The sequence below is a fragment of the Anabrus simplex genome, chromosome 1 (genome assembly GCF_040414725.1).
Source record: "Anabrus simplex isolate iqAnaSimp1 chromosome 1, ASM4041472v1, whole genome shotgun sequence".
NCBI lineage: Eukaryota > Metazoa > Arthropoda > Insecta > Orthoptera > Tettigoniidae > Anabrus > Anabrus simplex.
Window position 1 is genome coordinate 25,977,354 of NC_090265.1, and position 27,836 is coordinate 26,005,189.

Consider the following 27,836-nt stretch of genomic DNA (forward strand, 5'->3'; position numbering starts at 1 on the left):
CGTCGTAAATCACGTTTAAAGGCAACTATCGCGGCAACTACCCTGAATATCAATCCGTATAATGTGATACTTAAAATAGTGCTACTCCATGAGAACAGTAACGTTGGACAACAATGTGGAGTTATTTTGAAACTCATAAATATTTAAAGTTATAATTTGAAACTTTCACTTTATCATTTTATTTGCGTTTCGTTATTAATGCTTGTTGTTCATATTCACTTGCGCAGGCTTTAATTTCATTTCAATGATAGTTTCATTGACGTTTTATTAATTAATTTTCATTTGTGTTGTAGTATGATTCGGGGTTATTTTATGTAATAAACTCATGTTACCCCCTATTAGTGTTTCTCATTCGAGATAAACCTCAATTACTCCTGTTATAATACTTAGAGGTAAGTTATAAACTTCGACTTTTAGACTTACCCACTCTCTGCCCAACCTGAATTAGTCGGATGTTTAATCAGGAAATGGAGGCATTGTCCTAGAGGGTCCCTACCCCTTGGTACGGTACAGCATCATTTAGTGAGAGTAGTGTGAAAGGAACAATGATATTCAGTTGTCAGAGCCTAAGATCCCAGCAACATACTTCCAAGAACACTTCCCTGAAAATATCTTTGAGTGTGCAGAACTGTGTACCAGCCGGTACTAACAAGAGAAGAACGAAGAACTGAAAGTGCTTCTTACACCAATAGAAATTAAAGTATTTCTTGGTATTCATTGTATGCTACGTTGCATAAAATGTCCACAGTGAGGTTGACATGGAGTTCAAGATGCGGTATAGATCCCAATTCTCTAATCGTAGGACCTAGCACTGGCATTTGTGATGGCCCATTTTCCGCCAAAGTTTGGATTTTAATTTGTTAATCAAAAATAATTTATTCAGGCCAAGTGAATACTTAAAAACAGGAAAATATTAAAGAATGGTGGTCTATAAGGGGTACAAAATTAATAAATTTTTGAACGAGCTATGAAATATATTTTGTGAACTTTTTGACATTTCTTTAAAACACATTTAAAAAACTCTCGCGTGCCGACATTTGGAAACCTCTGCTATATTTGTTTTCATGTCTGATAATACTGTAGCTGGTCTTGGCCCTGCATCCCGGCGAAATAAGTCCTACATGGGCGGCCATCTTGTCATATATCGATATGTATATATCCACTCAGCAGTGATAATATCGTATACGTACAGTACAGTCTTGGCAAAATGCAGAGAGTTTAGTTACGTACGAAGAATTATACAAGAAGAAAAATATCTAGAGAGTTCAATGGTACGAAGTTTTATTTTCCTTGCTTGAAACGAGAATAATGTTGCACGGGATGATATGAAATATACAAGTGATAATCTGTTTATGTTTAATATTACTGCAATGCATAAGGTATAAACTGCTTTATCAATGGCAACTTGATGAGAGAAAGAAAATTTAAAAAACAACTTTCCAGTTGGTTGAACACCAAAACATCAGAGCCGAAATCTCCCGTTTCCCTGATTAGGCCTACACCCATTTCCTACTCCCTTTGTACATTTACATTCGAATGTATGCAGGATGCACTTTTGAATTATAAGCTTGATAATGCGTTGAAAAAAGAAAGTAGGGTTAATTTGTTGCTATAACTAATTTCTGCTGAAAGTTACTTTTAAAACATTTTGTTGTATTTTGTAATGATATTATACCGACTGGGAATTATTTAATGTTCTCAATCAAAATTAATCAGATCATCACTGGTCTACATTTAGTGCTGTCGCCCAAGAGGCTGATTCCTTATCAGACTTTCCCTTCTTCTTCCTGCAAATGGATATTTGCCCCCAACTTGGCTTCTTGAATTCCAACTTCATCCTTTTTTTCACTTTTATGACCACACACCATCAATTTAGTTAATCCACTATCCAAATCTCTTCGAAGAAGTGTTCGGGCCTTGCGGTCCTCCCTGTACATTTTTATGTTCCGACCTGCGTGCCCTTTCTAGTGTTGAAAACATTCGTGATGTGGGGTTTCGTTCTTGTGACTGTGAAGTGGATGTTTGTATGCTGGATTTGTTTGTTTAATCTGTGGTGTTGTCTCATGTAAATTTTGTCGTCCTCCCTTTAAAGGCACCATTCAAGTTTATTCGTCTACTAATGTCATTCCACACCATCTCTCCGCTGACAGCTCGGAACATACCACTTGGTATTATAATGTCCTATAACGGACCTACTATATTGGTATTGAATACCATTAAGTCAAGCAGCTCTTGTCCTCACTCCCAAGTCTTCTGCCCCAGGGGCTCTTAACATGGCACCACGGGGCCCTTAGCCTGATACTGGCATTGCTTTCGCTTGCTTGTGCCGGGTTCCTTACTGTCATCTGCCCTATCCAACCTACCTTGGTCATTCCCGTTTGGTTGGGAGCAGTAGAATTAACACTCATGGTAACCTCTGCCTGTCGTAAGAGGCAACTAAACAGGGCCCCAGGGGCTATGAACTTGGGAGTGTGGCCATCCACAGGGTCCTAAGCTGAGTCCTGGCATTCCTTCCTCCTACTTCCACCTATCTGATCTCACTGGGTCAACTCTTGTTCTTTTCTGACCCGAACTGTATTAGGTTTGCGAATCCTAGGGAGCTTTTTCATTTTCATGCCCTTTGTGGCCCCTGTCTTTCGGACGCCATCCACTTTTTCCCTTCGGTTAGTGATAAAGAGGATGGTTGCCCAGTTGTATTTTCTCCTAAAACCATAATCACAACCACCATGATTTTTTTTACCACCACCTGCCAAGTCTCTCATGGTAGAACTTTTCTGTGTACTACGGAAGTTCTGTAGCATTCTAATAGAGTATAAATTATGCAAATCTTACGTTGAACATCTTGTAGAGGAGACACGTTCGCTACTATAGTCAGAGACCCACCCGCCAGTCCGCTGAAGTACATTTACTTCTATAACCTAATTAAACATAACACGCGCCATTCCCCATTGTTCTAGCAAGCACTAGCATTTCCATTGGCTGAGTTATAATTGTATATGACGTCATTCCCAGCAATCAAAGACAAATACATTCAGTTACCAACCTGCGCACAATAAAAACACAACCTGTAGAGGACACAGCATACTGCCCTGCAGCCTATCTTTGCACATCCAGGCCACACTCCTTTCGCAAGGCTTCTTTCTGCGGACGTGGTGCATACTGTCCGCACGGCAAGAAAAATAGGTCATTTAGCATTCAGCGTTGACTTGAGGGCCCCCAGACCTCCTTTTCTTGACCCCAGTCCCATGGTTATGTTACTTGTTGCACCTACCAATGTACAGCACTCATCTTCTTCCTAGTTCCTAAGTTCACAAGCTGACAGCCTCGTGCACCTGCAATCACATTGTCCGCAAGAAAGAAAGAAAGAAACCTCAGTGAAATTACACCTAGATGTCTGCACTGCAAACAGTGACTCGTGGTACTACTATTCTATAATACATAGTAAAACTTTGCCCTTCCCAGCCCAAAATCCTGGTTCCAGTGTATGGGAGCCTCACCAGGATTACTTGATTCAAGAACTGGAAAAAATCCAAAGAAAAGCAGCTTGATTTGTTCTAGGTGATTTCCGACAAAAGAGTAGCGTTACAAAAATGTTGCAAAGTTTGAGTTGGAAAAACTTGGGAGAAAGGAGACGAGCTGCTCGACTAAGTGGTATGTAAAGAATAATACTAGATAATAAATTCCACCTATTCAATACATAAGAGTTTTTTATTTAAATTTAAATTTCTTATGTATTGAATAGGTGGAATTTATAATCTAGTATTATTCTTTGACTTTAAGTACATTTCAATACGGACCTTAATATGAGATTTGTAACTAGTAAGTGGTATGTTCAGAGCTGTCAGTGGAGAGTTGGCGTGGAATGACATCAGTATGAAAGGTTAAACAGCTTGTCTCCTTTCTCCCAAGTCTTCCCAGCTCAATAAATGACATCAGTAGACGAATAAGTTTGAGTGGTGTCTTGAAAAGTAGGAAAGATCACAATATGAAGATAAAGCTGGAATTCAAGAGAACAAATTGGGGCAAATATTCGTTTATAGGAAGGGGAGTTAAGGATTGGAATAACTCACCAAGGGAGATGTTTAATAAATTCCCAATTTCTTTGCAATAATTTAAGAAAAGGCTAGGAAAACAACAGATAGAGAATCTGCCACCTGGGCGACTGCCCTAAATGCAGATCAGTAGTGAGTGCTTGAAAATCTGCTACAATTTCATAACACTACTCTTGTGTCAGAAATCACCCAGAATAAATCATTCTGATTTCGTTTGAATCTTCTCCAGTTCTTGTGTCAAGTAATCCTGGTGTGGGTCCCATACACTGTAACCATACTCCAATTTGGACCTTAACAGACACTTACATGCCATCTCCTTTGCATTATTTCTACAACCCCTAAATACCCTCATAACCATATGAAGAGATCTGTAATCTTAATTGACAAGATGTTCACGTGATTACCCCAATGAAGATCTTTCCTTATAATAATACCTAAGTATTGACAGCGATCTCTGTGAGGTACTTTCACCCCATCAGCTTTGTGGGATCTCCCTCTTAATTGTTATAGGATCAAATAATGCTCCACCTACTTTTAATCACCCGAGTTCTATTTTCTAGAAATTTAGCCACCCATTCGACCACTCGTTTTGTAGTCCAATAGCCATCATTTTCATCAGCAGTCTCCCATGATCTACCCTATCATAAACCTTAGATAAGTCAGCCCCAGGGCTCTTAACTTGGGAGTGTGGGTTGGCGACCACAGGGCCCTTATTTAAAGTTAAAAACTTCATCACTGCTCCGTATTGAACTAATAATTACAATGTAAAGAGATCTACAACAAAAGTGCTCAAGAACCTCTACATGAACTTCTATTTTTAATTCAAGAAAAGTGTCATAAGTGTTACAATTGTGTTGACTTCTTGCCATTTTTGTGTTGGCTGATGATAACATGGACATATGTTGAAACCGGTCCCATAACATATTAAATATGTTGCTACATTAATTTGTGCAGCAATATTATTGTATTGAATAGGTGGAACATCTTTCCCTTTTTAACAGGGCCCTTATTCGAATTGTGGCATTGCTTCCGCTTTCTTTTGCCAGGCTCCCCACTTTAATTTTTCCTATCCTACCTTCCTAGGTCAACTCTTGTTCTCTTCCAACCCTGACAGTATTAGGTTCACGAGGCCTAGGGAATCTCTCCTATCTTTGGCAGATATGTTTATTTTTCAAAGGGACTGACCTCTTCCATTTTTTCCCTCTGGTTAGTGTTAATAGGGGATGGCTTCCCAGTAGTACTTCCTCTTAAAACAATAATCACCACCACCATTTTATTTACCATTTTGAACTGATCATAATTACTTTTTAACCCCCCCACCCTGCCTCTCTTATCAGCCATATTATATTGCCTAAGAGTCCTAATTTTACAACCATGAGTTTTATCACATTTATTTTTAACTGTGTGAAACAGCTTTGCAGTTATGAATACCATCTATCATTTCAGTTTTTCTATAGAGCTCCCCTGGTTTTATCAGCACTATGTCTGCAGTATATTTTGCCTCAAGTTAGTTCCATCACTTTCTGATTCAGTTGTCCTTTCCAGATCAACTTATTTACCATTTGTTGGTCATGCCGTCTGCTCTTCCTTACTAGTTAACATTTGGTAAGTTGAGATCACTTGCTACAATAAGATTCCTCTCTCTGTCCTTCCCCACATAGCTGATTATCTTTTCAAATAGTTTCCCATCAGCATCAGAACCACCCTTTCCAGGTCCATGTAGGCCCTACTTCGAAAACATCAAGTTGCCAATCATATTTGGAGATGAGGCTTACACCTAGAATTTCATGTTTCTCAACCTTAACTCACCGGGCGAGTTGGCCGTGCGGTCAAGGGCATGCAGCTGTGAGCTTGAATCCGGGAGATAGTGGGTTCGAATCCCATTGTCGGCAGCCCTGAAGATGGTTTTCCGTGGTTTCCCATTTTCACACCAGGCAAATGCCGGGGCTGTTCCTTAATTAAGGCCATGGCCGCTTCCTTCTTACTCCTAGGCATTTCCTATCCCATCGTCGCCATAAGAACTATCATGCATCCGGGAGATAGTAGGTTCGAATCCCACTATCGGCAGTCCTGAAGATGGTTTTCCGTGGTTTCCCATTTTCACACCAGGCAAATGCTGGGGCTGTACCTTAATTAAGGCCACGGCCGCTTCCTTCCAACTCCTAGGCCTTTCCTATCCCATCGTCGCCATAAGACCTATCTGTGTCGGTGCGACGTAAAGCCCCTAGCAAAAAAAAAGAAATAGAACTATCTGTGTCAGTACGACGTAAAGCAACTAGAAAAAAAAAAAAAGCAACCTTAACTCTTCTAAATAAACCCTCAAACTTATATGAGGTTCAAGTGAAGGCCATCTGAGCATAGAATCTTGTCTCCTACCTACCCATTAGGATCTACAAATCTCACTGCATGTTTCCATGTACTCACTCCATAGTCTCATTTAAATCCCCAATCGTCATCCAGTCAGTATCCTTCCTCACATTATCCCACTGATAACAAACTCTGCTTCCTTAATCCCACACTCTCTTAACCAGATTCTATACAACCTGAACTATGTTAGTACCTATTCCTGTTGCCATATATTGTTGGTACCAACATGGAAAATTACCCCCTTCTCCTTACCCTCCTCCTCCTCCTTCCCTTCTGCTTTCCTCAACATTTGCCGTAACATCATTCCTTGATAACACTCTATCCCGGTTCCCTTTCCTCCACACACTTTCTCCACTTCTAACAATAGGGTCATCCATGACCAGAGCTTCAACCTCAACCCCACCCATCTCGTTAGGTCTCCTCCTGACCGTGCGGTTAGGGGCGTGCAGCTGCAAGCTCGTATCCAGGAGATAGTGGGTTCGAATCCCACTGTCGGCAGCCCTGAAGATGGTTTTCCGTGGTTTCCCATTTTCACACCAGGCAAATGCTGGGGCTGTACCTTAATTAAGGCCACGGCCGCTTCCTTCCCATTCCTAGGCCGTTCCTGTCCCATCGGCGGCATAAGAAGTATCTGTGTCGGTGCAACGTAAAGCAACTAGCAAAAAAAAATTTAAAAAAAATCAACCTTAACTCTTCTAAATAAACCCTCAAACTTATATGTACCATTGAGGTTCAAGTGAAGGCTATCTGAGCATAGAATCCTGTCTCCTACCTACCCATTAGGATCTACAAATCTCACTGCATGTTTCCATGTACTCATTCCATAGTCTCATTTAAATCCCCAATCGTCATCCAGTCAGTATCCTTCCTCACATTATCCCACTGATAACAAACTCTGCTTCCTTAATCCCACACTCTCTTAACCAGATTCTATACAACCCGAACTATGTTAGTACCTATTCCTGTTGCCATATATTGTTGGTACCAACATGGAAAATTACCCCCTTCTCCTTACCCTCCTCCTCCTCCTTCCCTTCTGCTTTCCTCAACATTTGCCGTAACATCATTCCATGATAACACTCTACCCCGGTTCTCTTTCCTCCACACACTTTCTCCACTTCTAACAATAAGGTCATCCATGACCAGAGCTTCAACCCCACCCACCTCGTTAGGTCTCCTCCTGGCCATGCGGTTAGGGGCGTGCAGTTGCAAGCTCGCATCCAGGAGATAGTGGGTTCGAATCCCACTGTCGGCAGCCCTGAATATGGTTTTCCGTGGTTTCCCATTTTCACACCAGGCAAATGCTGGGGCTGTACCTTAATTAAGGCCATGGCCGCTTCCTTCCCATTCCTAGGCCGTTCCTGTCCCATCGTCGCCATAAGACCTATCTGTGTCGGTGCGATGTAAAGCAAATAGCAAAAAACAGGTCTCCTCCTCTCCCACACCAGGCAAATGCTGGGGCTGTACCTTAATTAAGACCATGGCTGCTTCTTTCCCACTTCTAGCCCTTTCTTGTCCCATTGTCGCCATAAGTCCTATCTGTATCGGTGTGACGTGAAGCAACTTGTAAAAAATAAATCCTCCTCTACAGGTCACCCTTAACTTCCTGCGGCTGGTCTCTCTCTCTCTCTCTCTCTCTCTCTCTCTCTCTTTCTCTCTCTCATAACCTTGTTTCACCTTCCCGTTCCCATCCTCTGTTCTATGTTTTCCTTTCCATCTCCTCTTATCTCACGCCTCCTCTGTGGGTGGGGGCAGTAGAATAACATCCATGGTATCCCCTGCCTGTTGTAAGAGGCGACTAAAAGGGGCCCTCAACTTGGAAGCATGGTTTGACAACTACAGGGACCTTAGCTGAGTCCTGGCATTGCTTCCACTTACTTGTGCCAGGCTCCTCACTTTCATCTATCCTATCCGGCCTCCCTTGGTCAACTCTTGTTCTTTTCCGACCCCGACACTATTAGGTTTCCGAGGGCTAGGGAGTCTTTCATTTTCATGCACTTTGTGGCCCTTGTCTTTCTTTCGCCGATACCTTCATTTTTCGAAGTGACGGACCGCTTCCATTTTTGCTCTCTGATTAGTGTTATATAGAGGATGGTTGCCTAGTTGTACTTCCTCTTACAACAGTAATCACCACCATCCTCTGTAACACTTCCCTGTTCCCCATCTTCCCTCTGCTCTTCTACCTGCAGGGACTCATACCAATTCCTCACCGATCCCTATCCTAGGCCCATTGCCTGAGGAAAACCCTTAGCCCTTGTTTTCCTTGACTTAAAACATTAGCCCACCTTTCTTCCCTAACTTCTGCCCTTCCTTTCCCTCCCTCTTGCCTACCTACCATATCTTGTATATTGATTGAGGGAGATCTACCTTCACTCATGTTTCTCAAACTCGTTCTCCCTTCATGCTCTTTAATGGCCACTCATACCCACGGGCCCTAGACCTGCCTCCCTTAGCCTTTCTTTTATCTTCTTAACAGAAGTATGACATAATAAGAAGATGTCAATAAAAACAAAATAGCATATTCTGTGAATAGAAGTAGGTATATCAAAGGAAGGAAATACAGTTTATTAGACACAACAATAATGTAAGCAAGGTGCAAACTGATAACATAACTACACTACAGTTCTCCTTGAGCATGTCCTACTGATAAAATAATAGGGATAACAGGCTAACTATAGAAAATGTGTAGTTACATTAAGTACGTCAAGATTATTATTACATATACGTACATCATCATTATAGACCATTATGCCTTTCTGTGTTCAGTCTACAAACCTCTGTGAATTTACTAAATGTTGCCAGAATCCTCTGTTTGCAACTAGTGCTGTGGCCTCATTTAGTTCTATACCTCTTATCTTTAAAACGTTAGAAACCGAGTCTAACCATTGTCGTCTTGTTCTCCCTCAACTTCTCTTAGATAACCTATCCTCCTCCACTCGCCTCACATGATCCCACCACCGAACCCGGTTTATGTGTACAGCTTCATCCATCGAGTTCATTCTTAACTTAGCCTTTGTCTCATTCCGAGTAACCTCTTCCCATTGTTCCCACCTGTTTGTACCAGCAATCATTTTTGCTACTTTCATATCTGTTACTTCTAACTTATGAATAAGATATCCTGAGTCCACCCAGCTTTCGCACCCGTAAAGCAAAGTTGATCTGGAAACAGACCAATGTAAAGATAGTTTCATCCGGGAGCTGGCTTCCTTCTTACAGAATACTACTGATCGCAACTGCGAGCTCACTGCATTAGCTTTATTGCACCTTGATTCAAGCTCACTTACTACACTACCATCCTGGGGGAACACACATCTTAAATACTTGAAATTATCTACCTTATCCAGCTTTGTATCACCAATCTGGCATTTAGTTCTCTTGAATTTCTTACCTACTGACATCAATTTAGTCTTGGAAAAGCTGATTTTCATACCGTACTCATTGCACCTATTTTCAAGCTCCAAGATATTAGACTGCAGGCTTTCGGCACAATCTGCCATTAAAACCAAATCATCAGCATAGGCCAGACTGCTTACTACATTTCCACCTAACTGAATCCCTCCCTGCCACTTTATACCTTTCAGGAGATGATCCATGTAAACTATGAACAACAAAGGTGAAAGATTACAGCCTTGTCTAACCCCTGTAAGTACCCTGAACCAAGAACTGATTCTACCACCAATTCTCACTGCAGCCCAATTGTCAACATAAATGCCTTTGATTGATTTTAATAATCTACCCTTAATCCCATAGTTCCCCAGTATGGCAAACATCTTTTCCCTCGCTTTCTCTAGATCTACAAAACATAAACATAACTGTCTATTCCTCTCGTAGCATTTTTCAGTTAACTGGTGGATACTAAAAATCTGATCCTGTCAGCCCCTCTGTGGTCTGAAACCACACTGGTTTTCATCCAGCTTCCTCTCAACCACTGATCTCTTCCAAGATGCCTGTGAATACTTTGCCTGGGATACTAATCAATGAGATACCTCGATAGTTGTTGCAATCCTTCTTCTTCCCTTGCTTACAGATAGGTACAGTTACTGCTTTTGTCCAATCTGAAGGTACCTTGCCAATACTCCATGCTAATCTTACTACTCTATGAAGCCATTTCATCCCTGCCTTGCCACTATACTTCACCATTTCAGGTCTAATTTCATCTATTCCTGCTGCCTTATGACGATGGAGTTTATTTACCACCTTTTCCACTTCCTCAAGCGTAATTTCACCAACATCATTTTCCTCCTCCCCATGAGCTCGGTTGTTTGCGATACCACCAGGAAGATTTCCTTTTATGTAGAGAAGGTTTTTAAAATATTCCCTCTGCCTGTTCAGTGATTCCCTGGGATCTATCATGAGTTCACCTGAATTACCCAAAACACTGTTGATTTCCTTTTTTACTCCCTTACTAAGATTCTTTTTTACTGTCCAGAAAGGTTTCTCTGCCGCTTGACATAGCCTTGCCAGGTAATTACCAGAATCCTCCTACGACTTCTTTTGGGATTCAGCAACTATTTGTTTCGCTCGGTTTCTTTCATCTACCTACAATTCCCTGTCTGCATCAGCCCTCTTTTGGAGCCATTTCTAATTTTTACGTACACAAGCTGCTCTCACTTCATCATTCCACCAAGATGTTCGCTTTATCTCATCTTTACACACAGTTGTTCCTAGACACTCCCTTACTGTTACTACTACAACATCCCTGTATGTTCCCCATTGTCTTTCTATTATTTGTTTATTTCAGCCTATTAAGGACCACGTTATTTCAGTTTTCTTCTCTGGGCTTTGAACTTTGCCCAGTGCTCCTTCATTCGTTGCCAGTGTTGCTCTTTTTTTTTCCCTCTGTCCTTGTCTTTGGCCTTTCTTGAAATCCCTGCTGGTCTCTTAGTTTCCTCTAGGGTGGGTTGCGTTGTTGTACATCTCCATAAGTGATTCCCATCTCCTATAGGCACCTTTCCATCTCTTTGAACCAAGTTGGCTGAGTCTTCTTATCTTTAAAATGGGTAAAGACCTGGTTTGATGATCGTACTGGTTTCATTCTTAGCAGGTGGCCATAAAATGCAATTCTCCTTCTCAGGATGACATCAAAGTTCCCCCCCTGTGGATGGGGGTGGTAGAATAACACCCACGGTATCCCCTGCCTGCTGTAAGAGGCCTGCTGTAAGAGGCGACTAAAAAGGGCCCCAGGAGATCTGAACTTTGGAGCGTGGATTGGCAACCACAGAGCCCTTAGCTGAATCCTGGCATTGCTTTCACTTACTTCAGCCAGGCTTCTTACTTTCAACTATTCCATCCGACCTCCCTTGGTCAAATCTTGTTCTTTTACGACTCCGATGGTATTAGATCATTTGAGGCCTAGAGAGTCTTTCATTTTCATGCCTCTCATAGCCATTGTCGTTTTTGGGCCGATACCTTCATTTTTCGAAGTGTCAGTTTTCTTCTGTTTTTTATCTTTGATTAGTGTTACATAGAGGATGGTTGCCTAGTTGTACTTCCTCTTAAAACAATAATCACCACCACCACCATCAGAGACCTTCTGGACATGAGTATACAGCTCATTGTTATGCTGACATCTGTATTCATCTTTGTCTTTAATTGGGCCAAGAATTTTCCTTAATTTCCAATTTTTTTAAAATCAGGCCTTTCTTGTTCATAGCAAGGCATTCCACTGCATATAGAGCCTCTGGTCTTATGACAGTGCAATAATATCTTGAGTTTTGCATTCAAGGATATGGAAACGTCTTTGGTCACTTGATAAGTCATTTCCATTTTATTCATGCACGACACGAAAACTTCTTTTTCAAATATGTTTGGTTCTGTTCACTGCCAAGATATTTAAACTTATCTGTCTGTTTGATTGCCCCCGGTTTACTTTTAGCTCTCTTGGTGCTGTCTTTGTGTTAGTTATGAACTGTGTTTTCTCCAAAGACATCTGCAGTCCTGCTTTTTCCACCTATGTCTTGAGGAGGTTAATCTGCTTTGTAGCCACGTCTAAAAGAATCAGAGAATATTGGTAGATCATCTGCAAAAGTGAGGCAATCAATTAAAAGATTCATGTTCTTGTAACCCAATCTCACACCATTTTGCATCCCACTCACGGATGACTTTCAAAGACGCAATTGAAGAGCATGGGCGAGAGCCCATATCCCTGCCTAACTCCTGCCTTTATCTTGAAAGCATTTGAAATGCCTCCTTTGAACTTAACTCTGGAGGTTTTGTCAGCTATGATTGCCCTGCATGTGTTATCCAAGCCAATTTCCTTGAATAAGAGAGATTCTATCAATCGAGTCTTAAGCATTCTTGAAGTCGAGGAAGGCCACCACAAATTTCTTGTTTGTTACTTTCAGAAATGATATTATTATTATTATTATTATTATTATTATTATTATTATTATTATTATTATTATTATTATTATTATTATTATGTTAATAGAAATGAAAACTGTGAGATAACTTATTGTATGGTAATTATTAGCCAATGCTTACTGTGTGAAGATTTATGATATTTATTCTCTTTTAAGTGGCAAGATGACTGAGTAAAGTAGGTATGTTCTTCACATTATCCCTACAAATTGGGAAATTATTTTTATGTGATGTGAGGAATAAGTTCCTACACTGATCATGTTGCCAAAGTGCGATGTTTTGACTGAATGGCCAGTGTAGTCAGAGGGTCCTGGGTTCAGTTCTTAACAAGCCATGGATTTAAACTGATTTATTTCTCTGGCTTGGGGACTGGGTGTTTGTGTTCATCTCAGTTTACAGACAACGCGCCACACAACTGACTACAGAAATACATGTTTGCAATTACTTCCCTCCACATAAGGTTGGCATCAGAAAGGAGATCCAGTCATAACACTGTGCGAAATCGACATGAAGTGCTGACCCCAAGAGGTTGGAGGAAGGTGAGGAATAATAATTGAAATAAATCATGCTGTCAAATGGATGTAGAGGGCTGTAAGTAAAATAGCGAAAACGTAGTCCAGGCACTCGCAGGAGATCGGGTATGCGCAAATAGGATGGCGCTGTTGACACTGCATAGTGTGCATTTGACGGGCATCCAGTCGGGAGCGTTGTCCGTGTGTGGTGATGAAGTGGAGAGTGTCGATTTCACCGCTCTAAAGCATGTTTTCACAAGGTGATCAGCATTCGTGGATTAAAATTGAGGTTACCCTTGGCAAAAATGCATCAGAATGTTATTGAGGATTATGTGAAACATGTGGCAAGGATACATTACCGTAACGGACAGCTGCATGACAGGTTAAGGCTTTTTGTGTAGGTCGGAATGAAACTGCGGATTTGCACCACCGTCCATTCCTTGAGATCAGATTGACATCGAGAGTGGTCTCGTTTCCATAGATCATCGATGGAGTGTCTGGGAATTATCCTTAGAGGCATTTGTACTCTGCTGTCATCAACAGAGAAGGCCTTACCAACAGTCCCCAACGGCTTCTTGACATTTGGCAAAAGGCTGTAACTACATTGAAGGAATGTAATGCAGTCGTGTTAGTTCTATCAGTATTGCAGCTACTTTATTGATAGCCCTCATAGACTAAATATGTATTGCATGGTAAATAAAGAGCGTCAAATATTTCTAATTTTAATCTACAGTGTTTTCATTAAATATTATTCAAAAATTATCCTTAAAAGATAACATGGCGATGCAGTTAGTGGTGCGTAACTGTGAGCTAGCATCCGGGGGATGGTGGGTTCGAACCCCACTGTCGTCAGCCCTGAAGATGGTTTTCCGTGGTTTCCCATTTTCACAGCAGGCAAATGCTGGGGCTGTACCTTAATTAAGGCCACGGCTGCTTCCTTCCCACTCCTAGGCCTTTCCTCTCCCATCGTTACCATAAGACCTATCTGTGTCGGTGCGACGTAAGCCAATTGTAAAAAAAGAAAAGAAAAATTTAGTAACATAGGCCTATTTAACATACTATACAAACGTAGATACCATTAATGGAAATGAACTCAGATAGAATATAGTGCTGGTCAAAAGAAGCATAACGCTTAAGAAAAATTCAGTTTCTGAAAATTAGTTTACAATTACGTTCATTATAATTTAAATTTTATTAATTTTTGTATTCATTGTAATTCATGCCAGGCTCCTTGGCTGAAATGGTCGGCATCGTTGCCTTCGGTTCAGAGGGTCCCAGTTTCGATTCCTACCTGGGTGGGGCATTTTAACCACTTCTGTCTAACTTCTCCAACAAGGGAACTGGGTGTTTGTCCCTTTACATACCTGTTCTATACACACAACACAACACATCGCACCATCAACCACTACAGAAACAAGCAATACTGTATACATCCCTCCGCATAGGGTTGGTGTCGGGAAGGGCATCCGGCCGTAAATCAGGGTACAGTCCACTTGCACATGATCGTATCAGAGTGTGGAAGAAGAAGAAGATGTATTTTATGATGTAATTTTGGGTTTGTTAAATTCATTTTTTTTTAAATCATCCAAGTGTTGCTCCTTTTTGGCTGGCAGTGTGTTAAACGTGTGCATGGCTGGATGGAGCAAAAGTCTTTCTTTTCCAGCTTTCTGTGTATTTCCTTTTTTCCTGGATGTCTAATGGCTCTTTTCTATTAAAAAAAGATTTTTATGAAAATTTTGCAAAGAAATAAAATGCCATAACTCTATACCATATACTGTACTATGTGTAGAAAATAAGAGAAATAGATCATTCCTTCAGCGAGTAAATTTGTGTCCTCCTCCCGGGGTGGTGCAGCTCTTTTTTCAGGCACCCCGCCAAATGAAGGTGAGCTGCATATGCCATTTTAATCACATTCCAGTCATCCTGCCATTCTTAAATTTCTGGCAGTACTGGGAATCAAGCCCAGGCCTCCAAGGACAGCAGCTAATAGAGCTAACCATTACGCTACAGAGGCATTCTTGCAGTGCTTACAGAAACAGATTTAATCAGACTTCCCAAGATAGAGAGCATTTTACTGACCTTATGTATGTATGTTCAGTCTTCAGCCCTAAGGCTGGTTGGATCCTCAACAGCTCCGCCATCAGCTGTCATAGATGGCCTAGGCATCACTGAAGAGGCATACTAGGGAAATGAGGAGTGAGGTAGTTTCCCGTTGCTTTCCTCACCAAGCCAGAAGTTGCTATTACATATCAGTCTGCCAAGCCCGCTGAAATGCATGCACCAATCGACCCTATGAGCAACATTTTCACACCATTCATAGCAGGGACTGGCTGCAGAAGGAATGGCGTTACTAGCATCGCTCATACCTGAGTCACTTTCATATTGTCAAAGCAAAGTATAAGACAGAGACAGATCAGTGAAAGTAACAAAATTACTCTAGCCCATACCAGAAGACATAGTGCACTGTAGACACTAGGTCCTGCCGGCAAAGGCAATTACTGACCTTAAGGGTTGATTTCTCTGTAAGTTCACTGCATGTATATGTCCCAGGTTCGATTCCTGGCACGGTTGGGAATTTTAACCATAATTGTTTAATTTCTCTGACAAGGAGCTGGTTGTATGTGTCGTCTTCATCATAATTTCATCCTCATCACGATGCACGGGTCACCTACAGGAGTCAAATCAAAAGACCTGCATATGGCAAGCCGAACTTGTCCTCGGATACTCCCGGCACTAAAAGCCAGATGCCATTTCATTTGCATTTCATTCCTAATAACTGCACAACACTATCATGGATCGCTTCCTCTCTGATGCAGTTCTCCGTGGGGGTGGGGGCAGTACAATAACACCCACGGTATCCCTTGCCTGTCGTAAGAAGTTACTAAATGGGGCCCGAAGGTCTCTCAATTTGGGAGTGTGGGTTGTCGACCATGGGGCCCTTATCTGAGTCATGGCTTGCTTCCACTTACTTGTGCCAGGCTCCTTGCTTTCATATATCCTAACCAACTTCCCTTGGTCAACTCTTGTTCTTTTCCGACCCTGACGGTATTTTTGACCCCTTCCCTATATTCCCTCTGATTAGTGTTAATAGAGGATGGTCCTCTTAAAACAAAAATCACCACCACCATCATCCAATGCAGCTCAGAGGTATTACTCTTAAGCCAAATGCGATGACTTCATATTTCGCGGGATTAACACATAATACCAGACAAGGGCGTTTGAAGTTTTGTTGGCTATTTAGTGTCTGCTTCTAGCCTAACTGATGGTGTTGATTCATCTATATAGAAAATTAAAGACAGTAAAACTTGAGAACAGTTAAATGTACATCAGTATAACATTATTTTGAAAGGTGTTCTCTTGCCACTTTTTCCACACCCTTGGGTCACAGGTGCAAACTCGCGTTGCACACGTGGATGTAGCCTTGTTTTTCGGCTGGATGCCTTTCCTGACGCCAACCTTGTGTGGAGGAATGTTCCTGTAGTTGTTGGTAGGTGGTGTGTCTTGTGTGCATGAAGATGAGTGTGTTCGGACAAACACAAACACCTAGCCCCCAAGTCAGAGGGATTAATCAGACTCAATTAAAATCCCTGACCTGATCGAACCCAAGAATCTCTGAACTGAAGGCCTGAACGCTGACCATTCAACCAAGGAGCCACGCAACATTATTTTGAAAGGTAAGGTAAGGGGTATATTCTGTGATATAGATGTTGATTCCCATAGGGAACCTAAAATATTTGTCCTGAATGAGTAAATTTATAATACCAATATAATGGTCCGTTATTGGACATTATAAATTTTCCAGCTAACTCATTCTTGGTTGCCTGCGTTTCGCCCTCGTGTGCTCAGTTAGGCTCATCAGTTGGGACTTAGCATACCATCCAAGACGCAAGGCTAGTGCATACTGTGGAGGCCACTGCATAGGCTATTTGAAGCCACCAGCAGTGCTAATGCACTATGAGAGCTATGTCTCATTTCCAAAAATAGATGCCTGCCTGGCCATCAAATGATATAGATGTTGATTCTCATAGGGAACCTAAAATATTTGTCCTGAATGAGTAAATTTATAATACCAATATAATGGTCCGTTATTGGACATTATAAATTTTCCAGCTAACTCATTCTTGGTTGCCTGCGTTTCGCTATGCAGTGCCCTCCACAGTATGCACTAGCCTTGTGTCTTGGGTGGTGTGCTAAGTCCCAACTGACGAGCCTAACTTAGCACACGAGGGCGAAACGCAGGCAACCAAGAATGAGTTAGCTGGAAAATTTATAATGTCCAATAACGGACCATTATATTGGTATTATAAATTTACTCATTCAGGACAAATATTTTAGGTTCCCTATGGAAATCAACATCTGCATCATTTGATGGCCAGGCAGGCATCTATTTTTGGAAATGAGACATAGCTCTCATAGTGCATTGGCACTGCTGGTGGCTTCAAATAGCCTATGCAGTGGCCTCCTCAGTATGCACTAGCCTTGCGTCTTGGGTGGTGTGCTAAGTCCCAACTGACGAGCTTAACTTAGCACACGAGGGCGAAACGCAGACAACCATGAATGAGTTAGCTGGAAAATTTATAATGTCCAATAACGGACCATTATAAGGGTATATTCTGCCCGAAGCCAGGTCCGAACCTTTGCAGAGGTGTGCCTGAGCTGGAGTTTACATACGGTAGGGTGGCCAGTTCCTTTCCACTCCTCCATTCCCTTACCCCCCACCAATAGCACGTGGCAACCCATCCAAATCTTGACCACGCCCAATGTTGCTTAACTTCGGAGATCTCACGGGATCCGGTGTTTCAACACGGCTACGGCTGTTGGCATTTTGAAAGGTAAACCCTGTAAATCTTACCTCATAATACTTGCAGGAGAGTGAAGTGCTCATTACAAAGGCTTGGTACCAACCAACCTGCTCTCAGAAATACATTTGGTTTATAAGATAATATTGTAAATTATGTAACACTTTCTGTACCACCTGTCTGTCATTAGCTGCAGTTTATAAAATATGGCAACTCCCAGGAGTCAGCACACATAGACATGATTACTAACTGTGGTACAATAAGAGCACCAAGGCACTTGTTGAAATGACGTGATGCAAGCGCCGTGTTCAGCTCAATTGCTAGTGAGGCTCTTTACTATCCATCCTTAATAGTTTAGAGCAATAAGCGTCATTGCGAGCAAAATGTCATATCTGTTCCATATTTTCCCTCTGATTAGTGTTAATATCGGGTCGATGCATAAGTCTGTGCGGTTCTTATATTTTATGTTTTATTTTATTTTACTGTCACTGTCATGCACTGTAACTCACAGCCACAATCACTCGCTGATGTATTCACCTCCACTCTTTATGACCTTCTGCAAACATTCAGGTAGCAGTTGAACGCCTCGCCTGTAGAACTGTTTTGATTTTGACTGGAAGAAATCTGTTAACCATTGGTCAAGAGAAGCTTTGTCAGGAAACACTTGCCCCTGAATGTGGTTAGAAAGAGAGCAGAAAAGATGGAAATCTGAGGGGATAAGGTCAGGGCAATACAGAGGATGAAGAAGAGGTTCCCAGTCAAGTTTAGCAATTGCGCTGTATTCAGACAAACATTATCATGGAGCAATAAGACTGGTTGTTGTCTTTTGTTGTCAATAGCAATGGCAAGTCATCTTAGCTGGTCACTATACACAACAGAGGTAATCGTTATGTTTCTCGGAAGAAGTTCATGGTGAAGAATGCCATCTTTGTTCCACCAAACACACAACATGATTTTCTGTGCATGGGCACTATCCTTGGCATGGGGAGTTGCTTTTTTATTTTTGATGGGCTGAGCCACTCTTTCCTCTTCTTCATGTTGACATACAGGCACCATTTCTTGTCACCGGTGACAATATTTGAAAGGAATGCTTCATGCATATCACAAGCCAACCTGTCCCGGGCAAGGAATGGCGAACAGGTGTTTACTCGTTGATTTCTGTTACTGTCACTTAGCACATGTGGTACCCATATACCCAATTTCTGTACCTTACCCATCGAATGCAAATGGCATACAATAGTTGACTGATCACATTCAAAAACTTGCGCCATTTCCCACATTGTTTGACAAGGATTCTCATGAAGCAACTCATTCAAGTGATTTTTGTCAAAATCTGAAGGTCTTCCAGAACGTGGATCATCAGACAAGTCAAACCATCCTGCTCAAAAGCGGGAAAACCATTTTTGGGCTGTTCTTTCAGCAAGTGCTTCATTCCCATACACTTCACAAATTGTTCTTGTAGCTCCTGCTACACTGGATCCTCGGTTAAACTCAAAGAGTAAATTGTGTTGGAAATGCTCACTTTTCTCAACTTGACATTCCATATCCGTTTGTCTGAAATATAGACAAATAATACATCCACAATCAAGAAAACCTGTGTTTCACAACACACAAACTCGAAACTCAGTTAAAACAACAGAGTAACGATAAGCAATCCTTTCACGCTGCATTGTTGCCAACCCAAAAGAATACCGCAAGAACTTATGCATCGACCCTATAGTTGTACTTCCTCTTAAAACAATAATCACACCGGGCTGAGTGACTCAGATGGTTGAGGCCCTGACCTTCTGACCTCAACTTGGCAGGTTCGATCCCGGTGGTATTTGAAAGTGCTCAAATACGTCAGCCTCGTGTTGGTAGATTTACTGACACGTAAAATACTTGGCCATGCGGTTAGGGGTGCGCGACTGTAAGCTTGCATCCGGGAGATAGCGGGTTCGAACCCCACTATCAGCAGCCCTGAAGATGGTTTTCCGTGGTTTCCCATTTTCACATGAGGCAAATGCTGTACCTTAATTAAGGCCATGGCCACTTCCTTCCCAAAGTAATCACCACTAACACCACCCATCACTTCGAGGAGGTCTGTCACTAAGAGACATCTCATCAAAAAAAAAAAACATTCACTCAAGTGTCATTGAAATGTGTCTGATCCAACTCAAACAATTCCAGTATGAATTCATCACTATGTTCACCTTGGACTACCCTACACATGTAACTGGTTACGAGCACGACTTTCACTCCATTGGAGGGGGGGAAAACATGAGGTTTGTTTTGTTCTTTCTCTTCATTGAAGCAGTATTATTTACGACATCTACAAAAACAGCTCTAGTGCACAAAGTGTTGGTCCGGTGCACTAACTCTAGAACAACAGACAGCAACAGTTAACTCATTTTCATCAGTGGGGACGATTGGTCCACTTATGCTTCAGTTGAACATCAGCTATAGCACAACAAGTTGAAGTAAGCAATATAAGCGCTAGTTCCATCAGCTGGTGTGGTACAGAGAGCAGAGCAAGTGTGAGAGAGTAGACAGTGAACATGCTAATGCTATCTCTCTCCCTTCATCCCCCTGTGGGTGGGAGCGGTAGAATAACACGCGCAGCAGTGTGGTGAGAAGCAGGTCAGAGCTAGGCTCAGATGGGAACCAGCCGTACGGAGGACATTGTCTCTTGAATTTTATCAGATTGAAAGCTTCAGTATTCTCCAGTTGACGAATTAAGAAACGATAAGATCCTATTCTCCCATTTCCGAGGCCAAAACTTTCGGTACACTGAAGCTATGTCAGATCTCAAGCACATTAAGTAGAGGATAATGCTATGAAATCAAATTTTAACATGTAAAAGAGTTTTTTAAGAAAGTGGTGGACAGTATTATAGGAAAACAGAGTGTATTGATTTGAGTGTGTTTTTGAAGCATTCTAGAAGGGACATTTTAAATTATTGGACAGTAATATTTCTGTATTTTAATTAGATAAAATAAGTTTTGAGATGCTATGGCTCAAGGTCTTAAATAAAAGATGAAATAGGTACCAAAGAATGCATATACTTTAAAATTAAATGTATTCTTACTTCTAAAGTGTAAAGTGAAGTGTATTGATGGGGTGAATCATTAACTCTTATACGCTCAGCAAGCCGATCTATCGGTTGACATGGTATTGCTTAAAACACTCAGCGTGCCGATCTATCGGCTCTGTGTTCGGATGGCTGTATTAGTACCTTAATGGACTCCCAGATGTCAGGAAAAGACAACAATAGTAGCTTTTGGATTTAGTTTACACTTTTCTCGAGAGATAGAGACACTAAGCTGATCTGTTTGGAACAAATGAAGTTATCACACCGCGTATGTTTACAGCATGGTGAATTGAAGTGTGCTGCTTGCGAGTACAGTCTCCTTTATGCTCCAAAATACATGCTTTCCTTCGTTTTATTGTTTCCATTTTAATAGTAGTTTATTGTTTATTATATTTTGTTTATATTCAATATTTATCGGTGTTTTCAATTGAAGTTTAGTTTAACATTTCCTGTTATTAGATTTCCGTGCCACGAGTGGGCCTAATTTTTTTAATGGCTGGTCGATGTTCTAGGCTAAATAATTCCGATGTTTTGGATTATTTAGATACTTTAGACTATGACAGTGACTTTATAGCCGATAGTGATTCGGGTTTTAGTCCGACTGATTGGCTGAATGGTCAGCATTGAGGCCTGATTTATAAATTTCATTTTTGTTCGGTATTGATAGCCACCAAATGTCATAAAAGAAAGGAAAGTTCCACCTAATACATTTCAATAAGTATTGATTAGGTGGAACTTTTCTTTCTTTTATGACGTTTGACAGCATTGAGGCCTTCGGTTCAGAGGGCCCAGGTTTGATTCGCGCCAGTTCGGGGATTTTAATCGCCTTGGGGACTGGGTGTTTGTGTTCGTCCCAACACTTTCCTCTTCACATTCAGACAACACACTACACCACCAACCACCACAGAAACACGCGATAGTGATTACATCGCTCCATATAGGGTTGGCGTCAGCAAGGGCATTCGGTCATAAAACAGAGCCAAATCCACATGTGCAACACAGTTCGCCCTCGCGACCCCACAGGTGTGGGAAAAGCTGTAGATAAAGAAGAAGAGTGATTTGTATTTTACAGGTAGTGATGATAGGAGAATGTTTTCCAGAGCACAAATGCTGACTCCGGAAGGTACATGTACAGTTCTTTACGTCGGGTGCTATAACTCATGACTAAACAAGAATACAAAAAACAAAATTATATCATGTTATACAGAATTAAATGCTCTTATTTTCAGAATGACTGAACAACAATATCACTAAACTTGTTAGTTAAACTTGCGATAGCGATTTCATCCCTCCATATAGGGTTGGCGTCAGGAAGGGCATCCGGCCATAAAACAGAGCCAAATCCACATGAGCGACACAGTTCACCCCCGCGACACCATAGGTGTGGGAAAAGCTGTAGATAAGAAGAAGAGTGATTTGGATTTTACAGGTAGTGATGATAGGAGAATGTTTTCCAAAGCACAAATGCTGAATCCGGAAGATACGTGTACAGTGTTTTACGTCGGGTGCTATAACTCATGACTAAATAAGAATACAAAAAACAAAATTATATCATGTTATACAGAATTAAATGCTCTTATTTTTAGAATGAATGAACAACAATATCACTAAAGAACAGATTACTTTTTTAGTATTTGAAAACTGATTTTTATTTTCTGTAATATTTTTTCCAATTTTCAATATTTTTTTTGTAATAAAATATGCCATGAATAATTTTGGATTTTTTTTCCTAAAACTATATTGAATAGTGTACTATTGTGACATTTTTCAATTTTGTATCTGGGGATTTCTTTACAAGGCAATATTTTACTTTTTAACATGCATAATCATGAAAAATGGTCTGAGTGTTTTGGGCTTGTCTGGTGAAAACAGCCTGAGAGCAAAAGGGTTAAACTGAATATTAGTTCCTAACATATCAACATCTATATCGTCTGATGACCAGGCAGGCATCAATTTTTGAAAATGAGACAAAGTTTCTCATAATGCAGTGGCCTCCATGGCATGCACTAGACAAGAGTCTTGGTAGGTGTGCTTTTTACCAACTGATGAACCCAGCTTAGCACACTGGGGCAAAATGCTGGCAACCAGGAATGAGTTAGCTGGAAAACTTTTAATGCCCAATAATGGACCAACTATATTTGTAGAATAACACCCACAGTATCCCCTGACTCTCGTAAGAGGCAATTAACAGGGGCCCCAGGAGCTCTTGGGAGTGTGGGTTGACGACGACGGGATCCTTAGCTAAGTCCTGGCATTGCCGCCACTTACTTGTGCCAGGCTCCTGACTTTCATCTATCCTACTTGACCACCCTTGGTCAACTCTTATTCTTTTCCGACTCAGATGGTATTAGGTTCCGAAAGATGGGGAATCTTCATTTTCACGCCCTTCGTGGCCCTTGTCTTCTTTGGCCAATACCTTCATTTTCTCGAGGTGTCAGATCCCTTCCATTTTTTCTCTCTGATTAGTGTTATATAGGGGGATGGTTGCCTACTTGTGCTTTCTCTTAAAGCAATAATCACACCGGGCTGAATGACTCAGATGGTTGAGGCCCTGGCCTTCTGACCGTAACTTGGCAGGTCCGATCCTGGCTCAGTCCGGTGGTATTTGAAGGTGCTCATATACGCCAGCCTCATTTTGGTAGCTTTACTGACACGTAAAAGAACTCCTGTGGGACTAAATTCTGCCACCTCGGCATCTCCAAAAACTGTAAAAGTAGTTAGTGCGACATAAAGCAAGTAACATAATTATTTTATTAGTAGATAATAATCACCACCAGTCTTTCCCTTTGCTCAGAAAAACTTTGTTTTTAGCACTTGCCGTTACTGAACATATGGAGATAATATAATTCCAATAGGATAAAGAAACATATCTCAATGAAGATTTCAGCAAAAATCTCACGCTCAGTACAGTGCAAAACTCAGCATACGAGAGCCGGCAGCACTGGCTATTTAGGTCTGTTTCCTGCTAGCATACACCTCAGTGTTGCCAAGCCACATGCAGTGACAGACAAAGCACGGAGCTAGAGCAGTTCAGTGTCTCCCCAGAGAGCTAGGCAAGCACTGACCTGTGGCCACTATTCGGCAACATTGGGCAATCTTCACTTCTATCGGCTCAGGATGGGGCACTCCCCTGTACAGATTAGAAAGCTATTGGTCTAACAAGAGCGGGGAGGGGGAAATTTATTGAAAGTTTATCTTGCGGAGTTTCACTTGGAGTTGCTAAGCTCTAGTGTATGTATTCCCCTGCTGTGGTTAGAGGCAGTAGAATACACCCACGGCATCCTCTGCCTGTTGACTAAAAGGGGCCCTGGGGGCTCTTAACTTGGGAGTGTGGGTTGGTGACCGCAGGGCCCTTATCTGAGTCCCAGTATTGCTTCCACTTACTTGCTTAAGGCTCCTTGCTTTTATCTATCCTAACTAACCTCGCTTGGTCAACTCTTGATCTTTTCCAACCCCAAAGATATTACGTATGGAGGCCTAGGGAGTCTTTCATTTTCACACCCTGTATGGCCCATGTCTTTCTTTGGCCATTACCTTCATTTTTTGAAGTGTCAGACCCCTTCAATTTCTCCCTCTCTGTTTAGTGTTAACAGAGGATAGTTGCCTAGTTGTACTTCCCTCTTACAACAATAATCACCACAACCACCACTTTCTATATTCATGTTTGTTTGTTTGTTTGTTTGTTTGTTTGTTTGTTTGTTTGTTTGTGAAACCCAAACAGCGAGGGGCCGAATTACAGAGTTTCACAAGGAAAAAATATTCACAATGGAGTAGCACAATGCAAACATAAAAAATAAGTGAAAGAAAAATGAGGAAAAACCATCTAATGATAAAACTAGCAGTAGAAAATTAAGAACTAACAAAATAACTGTAGAGACACAACAATAAACAATAAAAGATAAAGGCAAAAGAAAAGAACGAGGAAAATTAAAGATTGAAAGTAAAATGAAGAGAAGGACTTATAGCTACGCGCAGTAAGATAAATACAGGTATGACACATAAGTAATGGTATAAACCAAACCAAACCCCTTGGCAGCACAGCCCTTGAAGGGCCTTGGCCTACCAAGCGACCGCTGCTCAGCACGAAGGCTTGCAGATTGCAAGGTGTCGTGTGGTCAGCACGACGAATCCTCTCGGCCGTTAGTCTTAGCTTTCTAGACCAGGGCCGCTATCCCACCGTCAGATAGCTCCTCAATTCTATTCACGTAGGCTGAGTGGACCTCAAACCAGCCCTCAGGTCCAGGTAAAAATCCTTGACCTAGCCGGGAATCGAACCCGGGGCCTCCGGGTGAGAGGCAGGCACACTACACCTACACCATGGAGCCGGCAAGTAATGGTATAGTACAGTAAAAAATAAATGTTACATTATGTACAATAGAGTGGACAGCAATGAGAAGAAAACAAAACAAGTATGATGGAAATGAGCTAGGTTAAGTTAAGGAAGAATCGATTAAAGGAGGCATACGAAGAAAAACTTCCAAGTTGTTCTTGTCAGAAGATAAAGATTTAAGGATGGTTAGAATGCGGGTAAATACAGTTCCTTGAACAAGATAGAGATGGGAATATGGAATATGAAGAGATGGATTTATCCTGGTTTTGCAACTTGGGACATGTAGGGAAAAGAAGGATGCAGGTTCAGGAGAACGAAATAAACCGTTAACACCATTTTATAAGAATCTAAAGTCGGCTACTTTCCTGCGACAAGATAACGGGCGAAGGTTTAGATTATCCAGTATCCAATTGCTGCTCAAGTTTCGACAATCAGATACCCTGGCTCTAACAATGGCACAGAAGAATGGCTGCGTGCAGTCAATATGATTCAGGTGAGTGGATGAAAAGGTGGACCAAATGGGAGACGCGAATTCAATAATTGGTAGGATGCAAGATATATAGTAGGCTCTGAGAGCGTGGATATCACTGATGTCAGAAAATCTATGCAACAAAGCTGAGGTGTGACATTCCTCGTGAGGTTATCTTTTGTATATGGGGGACAAATAATTGTCTTTTGTCTGTTTTTCCTCCTTTTGTAATGTACAGTATAATTGTACGGCATTTTCTTTCCATGTATGTCATATTTTTATGTCTGATAATTTGGTGTTGTTAATATTTGTCTGTTTTCTCCTCTGATAGATGCTGAGACGTCTGTTGGTTGCATTCGACTTCGATCATACAATCATCAACAAGAATTCTGATCTAGTGGTTCGAGATCTTATTCCCTCTGAGAAAATACCTACCGAGGTGAAGGAGTTGTACCGGTCAGATGGATGGACTTTATATATGCAAAAAATATTTGATCTTCTCCATTCTAATGGTGTTACTCGTGATCAAATCCAAAGTAGTGTGAAAAGTATCCCAGTTACACCAGGTTTCGATAAGCTGCTTTCTCTTCTCAAACAAGAGACCAGTGATGTCATAATAATATCTGATTCAAATTCTCAGTTTATCTCCGACTGGTTGGTGGATCATTCACTTGATAATACTGTTAGTCAAATATTTACAAATCCTGCGCACTATGACTCTGACGGTTGCTTGAAGATAGAAATGTATCACACTCAAGACTGGTGTGAACTGAGTTCAAAAAATCTGTGTAAAGGTTACATATTGGAAAGTTACATAAAGGAAAAGGCACAGCAAGGAATTACATTTTCTACGGTAGCCTATGTAGGTGATGGGAAGAATGATTTGTGCCCTTGTTTACGTTTATCTGCAAATGATTTGGCATTTCCAAGAGTAGGTTATTCGTTGATGGAAGCTATTAAGGATATTGTAAATAGTGACAAACAAGACAGTTTAAAAGCAAAAGTGTATCCATGGAACACAGGTAGTGATATTCTTCAAGTAATTTCTCAGTATGTATGAGTGATTAAAGATGAAAATGTCCTATAAATCATTCCGTTCCTCAGAGTATTTTCATGCATGTGAAGATATCACTAATTCACGTACCTATACATCACGGTATTTTTCAGAGATTCAGCTGTCCATATACTCCACGAACAGGTGCTTGTATGAAAGAAAAAAAATCATATTAAACCATATTGATTAATCCATCTAAAATAAAAGTTAATATTTGATCAGCCATTCAATACTGATTATTGCATATTAAGTAAGCATGCATGTTTTGCCATGTGTTTAACCCTAGAACTGGCAACTGTCAAATATTCGACACTTTGGTCCTCACTGTTGTGGAACAGTCGAATATTCAACATGTTCATATTTCTTTTCGTAATTTCCTCATTTACTGGGCGAGTTGGCCATGCGATTAGGATCGCGAAGCTGTGAGTTTGCATCTGCAAGATAGTGGGTTCAAACCCCACTGTCGGCAGCCCTGAAGATGGTTTTCTTTGGTTTCCCATTTTCACACCAGGCAAATGCTGGGGCTGTACCTTAATTAAGGCCACGGCCGCTTCCTTCCCCTTCCTAGGCCTTTCCTGTCCCATTGTCACCATAAGACCTATCTGTGTTGGTGCGATGTGAAGCACAAAAAAAAAAAAAAAAAAAAGTCATTTCTTCAAAAGATGTCATGACAGTATACTTCCTGTCACTCTTGATGTTGACAACAACCATGAGTTCAGTTTCATTCATATTTACAACCTCTTTGGTGCAAATTCACAGAAACAAATGAGTGCAGTTTTCTGACCATCTGTTTGAGTTGTCTGTAATGTTTGTAAACAAACCT

The 27,836-nt window shown here is 41.2% G+C and overlaps 1 protein-coding gene across 1 annotated transcript; it reads left to right on the forward strand.

Annotated features, from left to right (window-relative positions):
• Positions 1-1,183: 1,183 nt before the first annotated feature.
• Positions 1,184-27,836, forward strand: LOC136859984 (pyridoxal phosphate phosphatase PHOSPHO2). Its single transcript, XM_067138729.2, has 2 exons — positions 1,184-1,271; positions 26,291-27,836. The coding sequence occupies exons 1-2, from the start codon at positions 1,269-1,271 to the stop codon at positions 27,017-27,019; spliced, it is 732 nt and encodes a 243-aa protein (XP_066994830.2). The 5' UTR covers positions 1,184-1,268; the 3' UTR covers positions 27,020-27,836.